This window comes from Setaria viridis, chromosome 9 (genome assembly GCF_005286985.2).
Source record: "Setaria viridis chromosome 9, Setaria_viridis_v4.0, whole genome shotgun sequence".
Taxonomy (NCBI): Eukaryota; Viridiplantae; Streptophyta; class Magnoliopsida; order Poales; family Poaceae; genus Setaria; species Setaria viridis.
Genome location: NC_048271.2, coordinates 2906780 through 2924103, shown reverse-complemented (window position 1 = coordinate 2924103; position 17324 = coordinate 2906780). Strand labels below are relative to the sequence as shown.

The 17324-nt window shown below is 49.7% G+C and overlaps 3 protein-coding genes across 3 annotated transcripts; all 3 read left to right on the top strand.

Moving 5' to 3' along the window:
• Positions 1-1843: 1843 nt before the first annotated feature.
• LOC117840714 (uncharacterized) lies at positions 1844-5647 on the top strand. The gene is made up of 3 exons (XM_034721236.2): positions 1844-2652; positions 3443-3731; positions 5345-5647. Exons 1-3 carry the CDS (start codon positions 2011-2013, stop codon positions 5377-5379), a joined length of 966 nt encoding a protein of 321 aa, XP_034577127.1. The 5' UTR covers positions 1844-2010; the 3' UTR covers positions 5380-5647.
• Positions 5648-5938: 291 nt separating this feature from the next.
• LOC117839384 (LEAF RUST 10 DISEASE-RESISTANCE LOCUS RECEPTOR-LIKE PROTEIN KINASE-like 1.5) lies at positions 5939-10357 on the top strand. The gene has a single exon (XM_072290579.1). It carries the CDS (start codon positions 8695-8697, stop codon positions 10027-10029), a length of 1335 nt encoding a protein of 444 aa, XP_072146680.1. The 5' UTR covers positions 5939-8694; the 3' UTR covers positions 10030-10357.
• A 143-nt stretch (positions 10358-10500) lies between these two features.
• Positions 10501-13525, top strand: LOC117839567 (pentatricopeptide repeat-containing protein At5g08510). The gene has a single exon (XM_034719928.2). The coding sequence runs from the start codon at positions 10791-10793 to the stop codon at positions 12378-12380; it is 1590 nt and encodes a 529-aa protein (XP_034575819.1). The 5' UTR covers positions 10501-10790; the 3' UTR covers positions 12381-13525.
• The last annotated feature ends 3799 nt before the right edge of the window (positions 13526-17324 follow it).

The following is a 17324-nucleotide window of genomic DNA, read 5'->3' as shown; positions in this document are numbered from 1 at the left end:
CAGCTTTCCTATTCTGGGATGCTAGATCCAGTGACTAACAAAAAAGCTGTGATGCACTTCTGATGGAAGCTTTGCAGGAAACGATGAGTGGATTCTGATTGCTTATCACGTGACCCGTTTCTGATTGCGTGTTAAGGGAGAGGTGACGTCGTTCTTGATGGGCATTCTTCTCGCGCGAGTGTGCTGCCTCAGCTGCGTGTTCCTTGCGGGCGTGGTGTTTGCTACATCAGATCGCTCTGTAAAATCGTGACCTACGAGAAAGGTGATCCATTGCGACAAAATGGGTAGCTGTTGGATAGCAACAGTTTTCTGACACCGCGTCTGCCTAGTCGGACTTCTTTGAATTTCTGTGCACCATTTTTCGCCGTGGAGCGCTTTCGACGCTCGGGTGTGTGGTGGCACTGGGTTGCTTGATGTTGTTACGGAAATGACCAAAGAAATTGTTTAGCCAAAGCATTTAGCACATCGACTGTGAACACAATATCAGAGTTACTCGTCATTGATTGTGTAACATAAGGAGAGTACTAGTAGTTAGCCGGGAGAATCTTCAAAACTTCATCGTGCAGCGTTGCGTGCGCGCAACTGCCAGGTTTAAACTGGAAGAAAATGACATGTCGGAGTCGGAGACCCAATGTTCGACAGTACTACGCGGTCTATCCTAGTCGTACGTTGGCGTGCTCGGAGCGACTGCTGCCCATGTCCAAAACGTGTTCCTTTTTTATTTCCTTTTTCTTTTCTTAATTAAAGACGTGCTCTGAGCTAGCAATAGCACTGATCAGTGATCATTCATCAGCGTATGCAACGGTCACATCAGCGAGTGCTGAATATGCAAATACTCCGTATCAAGTACGGAGTAGCTTTTGTTGTTGTGCGACACGCCGACACCTATGCCAAACTGACTGGCCAATGCTTCCTCGCTAAGTCACTTGGCCGTCGGCGGGGAGCTCGGCTGATGCGCCGCCCATTTCGCGTACGAGCCTATTCCCAAATCACAAGCCAAGAACTCAGACAAGCCGGCTTGACCTGACTCCTCTCGTTGCCCGTGTGCCACCGCGTAACTGTTGAGTGCACGGCTGCCGCACGGTGAATATCCGATGCACACCCGAGCAGGATGCCGGTTGCCGGGCCATGTTCCAGTCGACTGGTCGGCTGCCAGGCCCCACTGCGCAGGAGTAGATCTCGGCATCTCGCTCGCAGGCCTCCAGGTCAAACCAAACTCGCCAGGCGCCGCCGCATCAGAGGATCTACAGGACCTCACGTGCCTCTCCCCGTACTCCACGACGAGCCAACGACAACGACAAATACCGCGTGAAAGTTGAAAGGAGACGCGCCGAAGAAACTGACAGGAAACCGAAAGAAAAAAAAAGTTTGGATCCTGGAGCTAAAGTTTAGTCCGTGTCGGATATTCGAATGCTAATTAGGAGGACTAAACACGAGCTAATTACAAAACTAATTGCAGAATTCCTAAGCTAAATCGCGAGATAAATCTATTAAACCTAATTAATCCATCATTAGCGAATGTTTATTGTAGCATCATATTGTCAAATCATGGACTAAATCATGGACTAATTAGGTTAATTAGATTCGTCTCGAGATTTAGCTTAGGGGTTGTGAAATTAGTTTTGTAATTAGTCTATGTTTAATACTTCTAATTAGTGTCCAAATATTTGATATGACATGAGCTAAAATTTAGCTCGGTATCAAACACCCCCTTGCCACGATGGGCAACCGCGCGGGATTGGTAAACGAAACCCCGCGCGCCCCCATTTCCGCGAACCGCCAGGTCGGCACCCGACGTGCCCCCGCCGCCGCCCTGCCGAACGGGTCAAAACCCCCCGTCCCTCCCCGGGCTCCACACGCCCGCGTCTTCATTAACGCCGCCCCAGAACAACTAGCCAAGCCACCCGTCCTCCTCGTCACCGGTCAGTCACCCCATCCCACCGGCCACACCAACCTCTTCTCCTCCCCTCCCAGTAAACCCCCCATCGAGAGATCGATCCCCCCCCGGCGATGGAGCTGTTCGCGCGGGCGAAGGTGGTGCGGCTCAAGAGCCACCACGACAAGTTCCTGTACGCGGACGAGGACGAGGTGCACGTCACGCAGGACCGGAACGGCGCGTCCCCGAACGCGCGGTGGAGCGTCGAGGCCGTGCCGCAGGCCCCCGGCGTCGTCCGCCTCCGGAGCCGCTACGGCCGCTACCTCACCGCCTCCAACGAGCCGTTCCTGCTCGGCATGACGGGGCGGAAGGTGCTGCAGACGGCCCCCGCGCGCCCGGACTCGTCGGTGGAGTGGGAGCCCGTGCGGGACGGCTTCCAGACGCGCCTCAAGACGCGGTACGGACACTTCCTCCGCGCCAACGGGGGGCTCCCACCGTGGCGGAACTCCGTGACCCACGACGTGCCGCACCGCACCGCCACGCAGGACTGGGTGCTCTGGGACGTCGAGGTCGTGCAGGTGCTCACGCCGGGGCCCGAGCGCGCGGAATCCGCGCCCGTCAAGATGCCGGACTCGCCGCCCGCGCCGGAGATCCGCGACCCGCCGCCGCCGCGGCACCGGCCCTCCAAGTCGTACGCCGCGCCCCCGCCGCCACCGCCCACGCTGGAGCCCGAGGCGGTGGAGGCGCGGCCGGCGCCAAGGCTCTCGAAGCTCGAGGTCAGTGGCCAAATTGCTTTCGTGCGTTGATTGAATTGCCATGTGCTTGTGCCTGACGGCGTGTACCTAGCATTGTTTGTGATGGCGTCTTGACAAAGGCATTGACTCTGGCATCGTTCCGCTGTGCTTACCGCTCGCTTGGTCTAGTTTTTAGGCGTAGTAGCTCTGTTTTTCGTACTGGCAGACTGAAAAGTGAAATGCATTGGTGATTTTCAGAAACTTTAAAATCGTGGTGAGGGAGGATGCTTTTTTCACAAGACACAGCGAGTAGCTATGAATCTATGGATTTCACGCTGCTGATCACGATCTGTTTTCTTTGTCCAAGTGACAATGCTGTAAAAACTCGTTTCTCATTTGAGAATTTTGCCTTCAATTTTGTAGGATTGGACTAGTTCTATATCTACCGTATAGGCTAGATTCTTTAAATTCCTCCAGACTGCTGTCGAGAGATTGCAAGCAATGTCCATTGTGGAATTCATTGTCCATCTTGAACAATTTATCCGACCTGTTTGTTGAACCACAATAGCAAAACTACCTGCATCATATAGTCCATGGACCATGGCACTGCTTAGCTTCTTGATGAATTGGATTGGTTAGTTTCCTTATGTTGTCAAACCAACATATAGTCACTTTGGTTAGCCTACAGTAGTTCTGTACAATTGGCCTGAACTGCATAGCATCGCAGTTGGTCTTTAAATGTTCAGAATTCCTTTCTTCTATGGCATGCTACTTCTCGGCTTTAGTTGGTTCAGAATAAGAGTCGACATTGAATTTTTTTTCATATTTCCAGTCCTCCGATTCTTTCTCCGCCCCCTTGCACAAGGTAGAGGGACGTGCGATCCATTACCACATTGCTGATGATCTGGGCAACGTGGATGATGGCACAGAGGGACACTCATTTACATTTAATGGCAGCAACTTGGAGGAGCTCGCCCACAAGTTGCAGGAGAAGACGGGTATGGATGACCTCATCATATGCACACGCAGCCCTATCAATGGGAAGCTCACTCCTCTCCGCCTGCAACTGCCACCGAACAATGCAGCAATGCATATTGTGCTCGTCCAGGAGTCCTCAAAAGGTCAGCTCACCGCTCCTTATTTTCACCATGTCTAACTGTCTGTTTCTTCTCAAATACTTGCTTTGGCATTGAATAAATATAGTTGCTATCATTTTGGTCTTATGGAGCCTGACTGGCTAGTTGTTGAAGCACGATAACCTGTATTGTTTTTTTAGATGGAATCTGCAGCCATGGTCCAATGGCCCCCTGTTCTCTCTGTTTTTTAACCAACAACCACCCCCTGTTCCCATCTTATTCTTGCATTGCTAACTGATAAGCAGAAGCAATTAGATATTTTCAAGTTGTGCCGACCTTAAAAAACAACTGCTAATTTTAGCAAGCAACCACCCCGGTCATGATGTTTTTTTTTTCCAAGAACATGCAGGAGAGCTGTGCATCTTTGTATTAAGAAGAATATAATTGTTACAACACGGTCCTTTGCGGTCGCTGCACACACGCATATTACATTACTAGAGGACTATACAGCATAAGATTCAACCGGGTGACTGGGGCTATCTTATTTGCCCTATGCTCTCATGATGTCAATCACCACTTTAAAGAGTTTTTTGCGGAGAGTGAATATCCACATAACTAATTTACAATGCTGTAGCATCTTCTTTAGGCCTTGTTCGGTTAATCCCCTCACCAAGGGGATTGAGGGGGATTGGAGGGGATTGAAGGGGATTTTAACTTGTAGGGGATTTAATCCCTCCCAACCCCCTTCAATCCTCTTCAATCCCCCTCTAACCGAACAAGCCCTTAATGGATTTGTAAGAAAGGTCCATATGCTCAATATAGTTGATTCTTTCTACCATAAGTCAATTCAGCATACAAAGCAAGTACTAAGCATGGGATTATTTTGGCCTAATTTCACTTCGACATCTAATATGTCTCAACCTACTTAATATATCACCCTCAATTTACTATAGCAGTTGCGGAATCCTTCCATCTATCTGGTGGTATGCTTGACACTAACCTTATTTCTTGAGAACGAAACAGCGAGAAATAAACCAGTGCATGCCTGAGATTTTTCATATCACGAATTGCACTCTGTTATTTAATGTGACCACAAATTACTCATGTTAAATGGCGTTAAGTCCAGCAGACACTTCTTCCAGTTAATGTACTGAAAAGCGAAGATGGTTTGTCTTGGTTTAAACAAGATGGTATTATTCTGTCAGTGACAAACAAAATACAGTGTCTAGTGACAATGCACTGAGCATGACTATTGTTGGTCCCATCATGATATTCTCATGCCTCATGGGTTTGTGATGCATTGTCATGATATGCTCATGTCTCATGGGTTTGTGATGCATCGTAAATGGTTAGTAGTAACTATCCACCATGTCCTTTATGGCAGACCATGTGCAGAATCTTCGTTCAATCAAACCAACCCAATTCATACAGATATCTAGTTATAATATTGTAACCAGAGATGTGATTTTGAACTGTTAAATCTGATTTGGTCGTTCGAAAGTCTTCACATAAAAGCCATCTCCTAACAGATTTCTCTTTGGTTCATTGTACCATTGCTTGTTAGAATCATTGACCAGATTGTGCAACTACTGATCCTGTTGTTGCTACAACTCACCAACTGTCAACTGACCATTCTTCTTTTCTGTTGTAAATTTCAGTGGCAAAGACATTCCCATGGCCATATGGTTCATAGATCATAATATTTTTTTTTGGTGAAGATGGCGCCTTGAGTTTTGATGGATTGCGCATCTACATCAGTCGATCCACTCATGCTAGTTCTGCAGCTGCAGTGGGTACCAGTACCACGAGCAACTACTGCTGAGCTTATGCCTCCATCAGGGGTCTGTCTCATTGTTGCACATGTACAAAGCGTTATAGTAGCTTTAAACCAACGGAGATTGATTGTGAAATCCGGAGGAGAGATGTTTGATTAATTTTATAGACGAGAGTTTGACCCTGAACCCGTATATCTTCGATTTTAAATTTAGTTGTTGGAGAGAATTTCTAATCTCTGCGGACTCAGCATTAGCCGGCTCGTTCCTCCCCCAGTTGGATCCTGCCAGTATGTATATTCTCGGATCAATATATTTTGAACCATCTGTCGTTGACTTTGGGGGCGAGGCAGATTGTTTTTTTTTTGTTGAGTTTGTGTCAACAGGTTGAGTGTCGATAGCATAGATAGCGATGGACATGGATAAAGAAGGAATGCCGCAAGCCTGCAGCCATGAGCCGCTGAAATACGCGTCACGGGGAGAGGACAGGTGTTTTGGTTGGATCATGCTTTTGGCATTGCTGCGTCATCGGATCGGATCGGATCGGATGCATCCATTCGATGCGGAATGGAACGAAGCAGCTTTCTGACGATGGATATGCAGGCGGTTCCTACTTGAGCACCAATTTCTTGGTCAAATTCTAGGCACTGGCCCAGGATCTCTAACCTGCAGTACAAGGTTTCTGACGACAAATGAGTCCTGAACTCCTGAAATACGAACTTGTATAGCCTGAAGTCACCTACACGAATTTCGTACTCTTTTTTTTAGAGATGATCGTACGCATCTTGTGGTGCGGGGTAATGGTGGGATCCGTCGGTGTGTTCCATGTTCCAGATGGAACGGGCCTTCCGCTAAAAAAAAAAGATGGAATGGGCCTCATCACTACACTAGGCAGGATACGGCCTTGCTCGCTGCTTTGCGACCGAGACAGGTAACCGAAGGCGCGTCGTCGCAAAGTGTGTGCCGCCTTTGCTTTCCAATCTCTGCTCTGTTTCCCCTCCCATCTCCTTTCGCTGCGCTGCCCGTCAAAAGAATAGCACGCCGCGCCGACTCGAGACTGGATTAGCAGTTGCAAGCTGCAGAAACGTTGTGGATGGAGCACGCCGAGGTTTTAACAGCGGCTGCTGCTGCAACTTTGCCAGACCAGACTTGCACCGGATCCTCCTCGGTCCCAGATCGCCGTTGGTACTAGTCCAACGGAAATGCTCTCTTCGTCAAAGAAAAAAAAGAAAGAAAAGATTTTTTTTTCTCTTCCTAAAATAAAGATGGAAATGCTTTCTCCCTTTTTGCTAGAAGATGGATATTCTCTCATTAAAATAGGAAAGGGAAAGGTACAGCTTGCGGTGGACCTGGACATGGAAGCCGGTCAACGCAACATGCCAGCCGGGCCGACTACCCGAGCACCAGTCCCAGTCAAAGAATGAAAGAAAGCTTTGGCACGGAACGCCATAAACTAACCATCCACGTAGCCGGCCTGTCCGGTGCGTGCCATCGACTCGATCTCCTATTCTCCTCCTGACCTCCTCCCACCAGGTCTTGGCACAAGTACTCTCCTCCTCCTGCTGCACCTGTACCTCTACTACACCATTATAATGACTTGACTTGACCGTCACAGACAGCTAATCACCCACTAATCCTCGTCGGGCGACAGTTATTACAATTTGCAAGAACGATCAGCTCACGTCCGTCGCGCTGCATTTTAGCACCTCGTCAAGCGAGTCGCTGTTCGAAATGATGGCTCGATCGGGTCGCCGTCGGCGAACATGCGGGGGGCGGGCGGCAAAGGCGGTCACGTCACGTCACGCCCGCCCGCCCGCCTGGCCGCCCTTGGCGAGGCGGCATGCCGTATTGCGCTGCCCACTATGGTGAATTGGTGATGGATGCCGGCTGCGTCGCCGAGTTAGAGCTAAAGGAGTTGACCCTAAATACGTCGCCTATCCACTAACCAATCTCGCCTTTTCTGTTAAACGTCCACATCTGCCGCCCCGCTCGCCCAACCACGGACATAAAAGGGGAGTAAATTCCTTGCCGGGAGTGAGAAAATACGGGCCATTGGCCTGAACTCGATTTTCATTCTAAGATTGTTTTTTTATTGCGATGAAAATTGAAGTGTTTCGTGAGAAACTCAAGCCTTTTGAACAGTGACAACGTAGGTTCACGAAACATCAACGGCTACAAACTTAGAGGAAGATTAGAAAGGAGGGTTTAAGCGAAAATCACGTATTTACGGCATGGTTCACGGTGGACGTGTTATTCCGGTACCGCTATAGTGATGTAGCATTGGTGACGGTGATGAGAATACCGTCGTGTTAAGGTGGTTTGGTTTTGTATTACACGGTGGAGCCGTGGTACCCGCTACATGGCTAGCATTGTATAGGATGGCGTGTCAGAGGTGGTTTATTAGTTTGGTGTTTGTGTGGTGCGGTGAGCAATAGATGATGGTCAACGCTATATTGGGCAACATGTTGAGGTAGCGCGGTAGGACGAAGGATGATGATGTGGAGGGTGGTATCGCAAGTGGTCGATGTTGCATAGGACATGTGAGGTGGTTCTGTTTGACGTTGTGTGGGGTAGGGATGTCGCGGTGGTGGCTGATGGCGGTAGACATTGCATAGGGCGGCGTGTCGAGGTGGTTTGATTTGGTTGTTGGAACGGGATGTTGTGGTTGCGACGAGCGGTGGTTTGGGGCACTGTGTAAAATGGCATGTTAAGTTAGTTTAATTTAGTATTTTATTTTAGAGTATGGTAGCATCGTAGTGACACGGATGGTACTCCACCGTGGAACTATTCATGAAGAATAAGCAAATCGATGTTTGATATGAGTTCCACTCATATTTGGTACGAGCCCTCCTTTCAACTCAGTCATATTGATCAACCTCAAAAGATTCACCATCCGCTCGATTCAAACGATGATGAATTGTTGTTTGGAAAGTAGCAATTCACGAGAGTTTTATAGAAAATCCATCCGATTTCGAACAATTTATGCCGAGCGCGAGCAGTACACTCGTGGAAGTTTTTGGCATTCCAAACAAAACAAGGATAGCCTGAACTGAAAGCGGAGGGCCCCGGTCGCACTCGCCTGGCCCACCGGCCATGTGATAATGTGAAAGCGAGAGTGGTGGAGTGGTAGCCTTGCGCGGCCGCGTCTCGGCATCTTTCTCTTCTCTTTCCTCCCCGGCTGCTCGCTCGCGCATCTCGCCTCGCCCGTGCGGGCCTGGATCGCTCGCGCCCTCCAAATGCGACCGCATCTCCTCCTCCTCCTCGCCGCCGCCGCGCTACCGTTGCCGGCCGATTGCCGCCACCCCGGCGTCGTCCACCACGCGCCGCCTCCGCCGCCGCACCACGGCAAGAGCACCAGCAGCGCGCTAACCGCCGCGCTCGCCGCCGCGGCGTCGGTCCTCGCGCTGGTCCTGCTCTACCTCTGCGCGGCCATCGCCGTCCGCCGCTTCCGCTCCCGCGGCGCGGTGGGGCGGGAACCGGCGGCGGCGGGGTCCTCCTCCTCCTCCTCCTCGGCGGCGTCCCGCGCCGCGGCGTTCCTCCGCCGTAACGGGCTCCAGCACCACCGCCCGTCCTTCACCTACGAGCAGCTCCGCGCCGCCACCGCGGGCTTCGACGCGGGCCGCAAGCTCGGCGACGGCGGGTTCGGGACGGTGTTCCTCGCGTACCTCCCGCCCGCCAGCCGCCCCGCCGCCGTCAAGCGCCTACACGTCCCGCCGTCGCCGTCCGCGTCGTTCCCTTCCGCAGCCGCCACCATCACCAAGTCCTTCTGCAACGAGGTGCTCATCCTCTCGGCGCTCCGCCACCCGCACCTCGTCCGCCTCCACGGCTTCTGCGCCGACCCCCGCGCGCTCCTCCTGGTCTACGACTTCGTCCCCAACGGCACGCTCTCGCACCACCTCCACCGCCGGGTCGGCGGCGGCGGCGGCGTCACCGCGGGTGCGCCGCCACCCCCGCCGCTCCCCTGGCGGACCCGCCTCGCCATGGCGTCCCAGATCGCGTCGGCGCTCGAGTACCTCCACTTCGGCGTGAAGCCCGCCGTCGTGCACCGCGACGTCACCTCGTCCAACATCTTCGTGGAGGCCGACATGCGCGCCCGCCTTGGCGACTTCGGCCTCTCGCGGCTCCTGGCGCCGCCGGACGCGTGCTCCACGGGGACCGCCCGCGAGCTCGTGTGCTGCACGGCGCCGCAGGGGACGCCGGGGTACCTGGACCCGGACTACCACCGCTCCTTCCAGCTCACCGAGAAGAGCGACGTGTACAGCTTCGGCGTCGTGGTGCTGGAGCTCGTCACGGGGCTGAGGCCCGTGGACGTGGGCAGGGAGCGGCGGGACGTGACGCTGGCGGACTGGGTGGTGGCCAAGATCCAGGTCGGCGAGCTCAGGGAGGTCGTCGACCCGCCGGTGCTCGGCGAGGGCCCCGGCGTGATGGCGACCGTCGAGGCCGTGGCGGAGCTGGCGTTCCGGTGCGTGGCGCCGGACAAGGATGACCGGCCCGACGCCCGAGAGGTGCTGGCCGAGCTCAGGAGGATCCAGACGATGCTGCCCGACCTTCCCGGCGGCAAGGGTTCTTGATCCGGGTTGTGCAGAATGGTATTGTCTGCATCATCAGAATTGAGCTAGCCCTGCTCGATCTCAGGGCCGAAAACCTTCCATTGTCCATTGCTGCGACACTATGCTGACATCTTGACTGAGGATTAGCATCACATCCTGAATGTAAGAAGAATGTTTGCGGCTTGTGCTGGCATTTGTCAAAGGCATGTGCCTCATGGTTGACTACCAGAAACTCACCGAGAACTACAAGAATTAGCATCAGGCAGTGTGTAGTCTAGTTCTGTTGGTATGTACAAGTTCTACAAATAGTAACAGCCCCCAAAGTCAAATGCACTTCTCCAGACTCCAATTTCCTCGGTTTGTCGGCAATTTTGCATTCAGCTGCCTTGCGCGTCGTCACCGAATCAACCACCGCCGACCCATGGGCCGTCGTTGTCCATGTACGCTGTCGATGGCATTGCGTTGCGCCGCGCCGCGCGCACGCTCGTCCAGTCCATTGTCCACCGGCTTCCCGTTTGCTTCAGAAGATCGTGTGGACTCTCACAACGGTGCTGCGGCGGTGAGTGACAGTCTACGCCGTGGCCATTGTCCATTGAGAGCGTCGACACGACTGCGCGAGCGAGCACGGCCAAGCCCGAGGCCCACCTGTAATAGTAGTAGCATCCGTGGCCCAGCTGTAAGCGTGTGTGTGTGGAGACTGCAGAGCCCTGAATTTGACTCTGACTGAGAAATCCATCTATCCGAAGTTCTGAACTTGGAACCTGCAGCCGCCGGCATCGCCCATGCACCCGCTCACGCTCTCCTCCACCGCGCTGCTCCGCCTCATCAAGTCGCTCTCGCCGGCGGCGGGGCCGGGGGCCCACCTCACGGCCTTGGCGATCCACTGCCTCCTCTTCAAGGAAGGGCTCCTCCACGCCGGGGCGCACCTCCCCACGGCGCTGCTGTCCGCGTACGCCGCGCTCGGCAGGCCGCGCCACGCGCGGGACCTGTTCGACGAAATGCCCGAACGGGGCCTCGTCGCCCGCACCGCCATGGCGCGGGCGCACGCCGCGTCCGGGCAGGCGACGCAGGCGCTCGCCGTGTTCGGGGGCATGCTCGCGGACGGCGTCCTCCCGGACAACGTGGCCCTGGCGGTCGCGCTAACGGCGTGCCATGGGGTGGGCTTGTCCTCCGCAGCGGCTAGGAAACCTGGGAAGATGGTTCATGCTCTCATCGTGACAAGCGGCATTGTTCCGGATGTGTTTGTCTCCACCGAACTGATCAGGGTCTATGGGGAGTGCGGCGAGCTGTCTGTTTCCCGGAGGGTGTTCGATGAGATGCCAGTGAGGAGTACTGTTTCGTGGAACGCCATGGTGCATCAGTATGTCAGGCACAGTAATGTTGGCGCTGCGTACAAGCTGTTTCTTGCAATGCCAAGGAGGGATGTGGTGTCATGGAACACGATGATTGCCGGGTATTGCCTCGTTGGCCAATGTAGGGAGGCACTAGGATTGTTTCGTCAGATGGTATCACCGTCTTCATGTCCAGTGCGTCCAAATGGTCCTACGATGAGCACTGTCCTTGCTGCTTGTGCGGGTGCAGGTTGTTTGGAGACTGGGATTTGGGTCCATGCGTACATTGACAGGAACCGCTTAAATGATGATGGATCATTGGATCGGAGCTTGATAGACATGTACGCCAAATGTGGAAGCATTGAAAAGGCCCTTCAGGTGTTTGAGAAGGCACCTGGGAAGAGGGACCTGTACTCATGGACAACGGTGATTTGTGGATTGGCAATGCATGGTAGGGCTTCTGATGCTCTACGGATGTTTGATGCTATGCAAGATAATGGTATACGCCCTGACGATGTTACTCTTGTTGGGGTACTAAATGCATGTGCGCATGGCGGGCTCGTAGATGAAGGCCTTTGCCACTTCTACTCCATGGAGGAAAAATACGCAATCGTACCCAAAATTGAACACCATGGGTGTATCATTGATCTTCTTGGTCGGGTTGGGAGATTGCAAGAAGCATACAACATGATCAGGACCATGCCGATGAAGCCTAATGCAGTAATCTGGGGTGCATTCTTGAATGCATGCAAAGTTCACAGCAATGTGGAACTTGGTGAGATTGCAGCTGCTGAAGTCAGCAGGTTGGATCCAAATGACCCCTGGGCAAGGGTGATGCTGTCCAGCATGTATGCAAAAGCGCAGGACTGGAGCAGTCTTGCCAGGGAGAGGAAGGAGATGAACAGCCTGCAGATGAAGAAAACACCAGGGTGCAGCTCAATTGAGCTTGATGGGGAGGTGCATGAGTTTGTCGCTGGTGGTTTTCAGCATCCCCAGCTTGGTGAAATTTGCACTATACTAGAGAATATTGAAGCAGGCTAAAGAGATGTGGATGCCTCGTCTTCTGAGGGTTTTTTTTTCTGCCATTGATACTAGTATGTAGTTGCAAGTTTCTTGACCTCCACAAAGAGTTAACTGACCTCAGTGCTTTCCATTAGCTGTGAATGTCCTGACTCCTGAGGAAAGAACTTTGAGTTTGGTCATATTGCAAAGAACCGAAGGAGGTTAACGTTAGGGCCCAGAGTAATGATTACATGCTGGGGCCCAAGCGATCCAAAACAGAAGATGGGTTGGTGACATAAAAGGTGCGCTTACAGTTGATGTTTTGTTTGAATATCTTCACATTTGGGATATGGTGGATAGCCTTGTTCTACAACAGGAGGTGCCAGATCAGTACAAATGGAAATTGACACATACAGGCTCTTATAGCAGTAAGTTGGCCTATGCAGCCTTCTTTGTAGGCACCATCAAGTTTGGCCCGTGGAGAAGAATTTGGAAAAGCTGGGCTCCCCCGCGTTGCAAGTTCTTCATCTGGCTGGTGTTTCTTAACCGGGTTTGGACGGCTGATCGGTTGGCGAAAAGGGGACTTCCCCATCCGGAGTCCTGTCCCTTCTGTGATCAAGCTGAGGAGACAATACATCATTTGTTGGTTGGCTGCGTCTTCACTCACCAAGTTTGGGCCCTGATTTTCCAGCAGTTAGGCTTGTTGAATTTGACACCAGACCCAGACCCATCAGTGAGTCACTTCCCAAGCTGGTGGAGAAGAGCAATTTCTTCTGTTCCTAAGGAAGTGCGAAAGGGTTTCAATTCCTTGATTATCCTGATAGCTTGGGAAGTTTGGAAACACCGTAATGATTGTGTGTTTGACAATTCGAGACCAAACATTCTGAAGGTTGTCAGTTCTGTGAGCACGGAGGGTGGCCTCTGGTGCATGGCGGGAGCCTCCAAGCTCCAGGAACTCATGTCCAGGTTGTCCAGGTCGCTGCCTCTTGGAGCTTAAGCTTTGAAGGCTGTTGGTCGTCTGTTTTGCTATTCCGTAGTGCGATCGTGAGTTTTGGTTTTCTGTAAGTGTGTGGGTGTGTTTGTGGGGTTTGCCTGGTACTCGGGTTGGGTCTTTCTAGACTCATGTACTTTTATTTCTACCTTAATAAAATGATGCACAGTTCTCCTGTGTGGTTCGAGAAAAATGATTACATGCTGACAAAAATCTGTTTCAATTGATCATACTGGAAGTGGAATTAGCAATTGAAGCTAGTGGAGGTATAGCACCGACTAGTGGACAAAAGGTACAGGGGAAAAAACGCACCACATTACTATTTTGTTTTGCTTGTCAAGTTGTCATGCTACAAAAAATGTATTCTGGTATCCCATCTTGATTGTTCATTAACCATGTTTTGTTTTTTGACAATGGATATCGGTAATTATACAGGATTTCTAAGTTACAAAATCTAGAGTATGTTTGATATTTCTCAGATTTATAAGTGAACTGATATTTCTCCTCCTTTATTCATATGTGGGAGGCTTTGAACCTTTTGGCATATGTACATAGTCATTTTTATGACCTAGATAATGATGTAATTATTTCGGTCCACTTGCAATTGTCTTATTGAATGTTCGAATGGTTTCTTTGAGAAATTTCAAATGAAAATATCATACATTTCAGTGGGATCCTGTAATCCTGCTGACACACTTTACACAATCCATTGCTAAGTTCGATATTTGACAAGACATAAATTTATTGAAACTTTGCGACTACTATGTCTTTATTGTTGCTTGGTGGATAGCATAGTTGTAACACTAATTATTGTATAAATACTTGTTCTGATCACATCCCCCCCCCCTTCTCTTTCTCTATTTTGAAGTTCTTTTTGCATAATCTATGGCATACTGTTGTGTTCCAGTTGTTTTATTCTATGATACTTTGATGTTCCCAACTATAGGTATCAGTGTGTTCCTTTTTATGACCCTTTTTCTTTTTGCGCATGCAGGATGATGCTGGACATTTAGCACATCCTTTTCTACTCTGTTTTGTACCAAAGTGAGGATTTTAATTCCATAGCATTTTGGATTCAAACCAAAACTGCTTTATGGATCTGGCATTTATTTTACCCTGATTGAATGACAGTGTATTTTTCATATAACAAAATTCAATAGAACTTTACACATGTAACTGAATATTGTAGCATCAATAACTAATTATTTAATCTGAGATATTTATTCTGCAATGTTTGAACTTTGCTTGTTTTCCTTGATCTAGACCTGGCTCTGAATTTAAATGGGTGGTGGGAAACTGCTAAGTGCTATCAAGAGCCTGTGCAATGTTTGCTCGTTCATCTAATGTGTACTTTTAATTAAGTGCTGTGACCAATGACTGTATAATAACTTTGGTACTTCTTACTGATCTCAACTTGCCGTTGTGCAAAAATGCAAGCTTGAGCCCCTACTTTGATTTTTTAATATCCTAATAAATAAACGTATGTTGGTGACAATTGTGTTCTGAAATGCTATTGTTCTAGTAACTCAAGATTTTAAATACTTTTCCATCTATATGATTTATCCAATTTCATTTAGGGCATGGACCTTTGTTTCCATACACATGTCAAACATATTCTAACATATGAAGACTTTGGTCCATCAACATGTCAAGAACTCGAAATTCCTCAATGCAAAATCTGTTTCTGTTTAACATGTGGCTGCACACTAGCTTATTGCTGGATTCTTGCAGCTGGTACAGAGATTGCCTCCTCACACATCAAACGAACTTGGTAAATCTAGGTAAGCTACTGGTATCCATAGCCTACTGGTTACCCAAATGGGACGGGGGTGCAGTCATTTTCTTTAGAAAGTCAGTTCTGGAGTTCAGTCAGAATTAGTTGACATGGGTCTGATTGGGTGGACCAGGAAGTAGGGGAGGATTATTTGTCGTGCCAGCTGCTAGCTTGACTATGATGTGCTATTAGGTTGGTATCATATTCACAGCCACTATTATAACATGATTGGAATTATCAAAAGTATTGTTGCATTAGTGAATCTGTTTTTTTCAGTTTGTTGTAATATCCAGGAATCAAGCAAATGCATGCTTATCATTTTAGCCTTTTTCCGTTGTATCATTGATACGTAAAACTGCATGCAAGGATTTTGGAATGTGCTGGTGCAACTGTTTTGCTTGCATGTATTCTACATTTTTCCCAATACCATCTACAATGTGGTACTACACTTTTCCTTCATGAAATTTTGTTTCTGTTGGCATGCATACCATAAAAATTCCACTCAGTTTCCACAGATCCTTGATGGTGTTGATGTGTATAACTAACAAATAGCTGATGTAAATTTTCTTTTGAGGAATATGTATAGCTGATATTATGACTATAATGCAGGTGCATCCGGATAGAAGCACTTCAAGATCAATATGGAAGCACTTTTCAAGTTAAACAAGGAATGAATCATTAGATGCAAGAAAACAGGACCACCTACTGTTTCCTGCCTATCTTCCAACCCTTGTAAACTGAATGCAAGGTGGCCTGTGATAATTCCGATGCTTTTTTTTAGAAAAAAAGAAGTCTCCCTTTTAAATAAGATCTTTCTTATAACATGATTCCCTTGCTCGCAGATTGGAGGGGAACACCTTGGAGATCTGGGAGTCCTGGATCTTCACGCTTTCAGCCGAGCACTGAGAGTAAGGTGGCTGTAGTATGAGTGGACCAATCTGGACAGACCTTGGCTTGGGACACCGCCACTTGTGATGCCGTGGACAAGTAACTGTTCCGGGCAAGGACCATTGTGAATGCGTGAGACGGGAGTCATGCCAAGTTCTGGCAATGTAGCTGGCTGAATGGTGGAGCTCCAATGGATGTCGCGCCAAATCTATAAGGCGGCATGGTGGAAAAGGAAATGAGTTCGTGAGGATCTAAACAACCACAACTGGACGAGGGGGTTGTGAGCTTGTGGCGTATGACCACGATTTAAGAAATGGCAGAAATTGTGACACTGTGGGACTTGGTTCAGAACATGCAACTACAACTGATGGACGGGGCGGATGAAATCACATTGAGATGGACTATTAACGGCTCTTGTACTTCTAAGTCAGCTTATCTCGCACAGCTGCAAGGGTCGTACTGCACATTTGATGGGAAGAGAATTTGGCGAGCACATGCAGAGGAAAGATCATAGTTTTTCGCCTGGCTACTCGTCCAAAGCAAGTTATTGACTGCCGACAAGCTGCTGGCCCGGGAGTGGCCATGCAATCTGGTTTGTGCCCTGTGCGATCAGGAACAAGAAACAGCGATGCATTTGTGTCTAAGCTGCAGCTATGCAAAAGAAGTCTGGTTCCTGGTCAGTAATTGGGTAGGAACGCAGTTATCAAGTCCTAATGGTTTGTCTGATTCGTTGGAGGAGTGGTGGCTCAAAACGTTGGCGCCGTTGAACCAGAAACAGAGGAGATCAGAAGCTGCTATACTTGTGTACGTGACTTGGAACATTTGGAAGGTTGCAGCGCAACCGACGGGTGTTTGAACATTGAAGGCAAGCAGCTGCGGCCGGATCAGGTCTTTGTGCTGATTCAGGATGAGGTGAATTTGTGCCGAAGGGCCTGTGGAACTTCAGCGTTGGGGTAGTGTATCTGCTTTTATTTATGAGTGAGATTAGTCATTTATGCAATAGCAAGCATGTTGTAAACCTGAATTTCTTACAAGCAAGACGCACCACATGTAGCAAGCACTTGATGAGTGAGATTATTCATTTATGTACTATGTAGCACTTGATGAAGAGCATGTGCGTTTTCTGTGAATTCACGGGTGGAATCAAATGTACACAAACAATATAATGGCAATACACATCTGATGTACTCGTCGTTTTGCTGATGATATAGGAGTAGCAGATATGGCAGATTTGATACATGCATTCAGGCAGGTCGTACCAAATAACATTCAACAGTGCCCCCCAAGATTGGACAAGATTTAATTGGCTGAATCTTAGTACTCCAACCAA

What these genes read in the sequence shown, in the direction of transcription:
- LOC117839567 (XM_034719928.2), top strand. Translation starts at nt 10,791, where the DNA reads ATGCACCCGCTCACGCTCTCCTCCACCGCGCTGCTCCGCCTCATCAAG.
- LOC117839384 (XM_072290579.1), top strand. Translation starts at nt 8,695, where the DNA reads ATGCGACCGCATCTCCTCCTCCTCCTCGCCGCCGCCGCGCTACCGTTG.
- LOC117840714 (XM_034721236.2), top strand. Translation starts at nt 2,011, where the DNA reads ATGGAGCTGTTCGCGCGGGCGAAGGTGGTGCGGCTCAAGAGCCACCAC. An exon ending in CAAGGCTCTCGAAGCTCGAG is followed by an intron (nt 2,653 to 3,442) that starts GTCAGTGGCCAA and finishes TCATATTTCCAG; the next exon opens with TCCTCCGATTCTTTCTCCGC. An exon ending in CGTCCAGGAGTCCTCAAAAG is followed by an intron (nt 3,732 to 5,344) that starts GTCAGCTCACCG and finishes TGTAAATTTCAG; the next exon opens with TGGCAAAGACATTCCCATGG.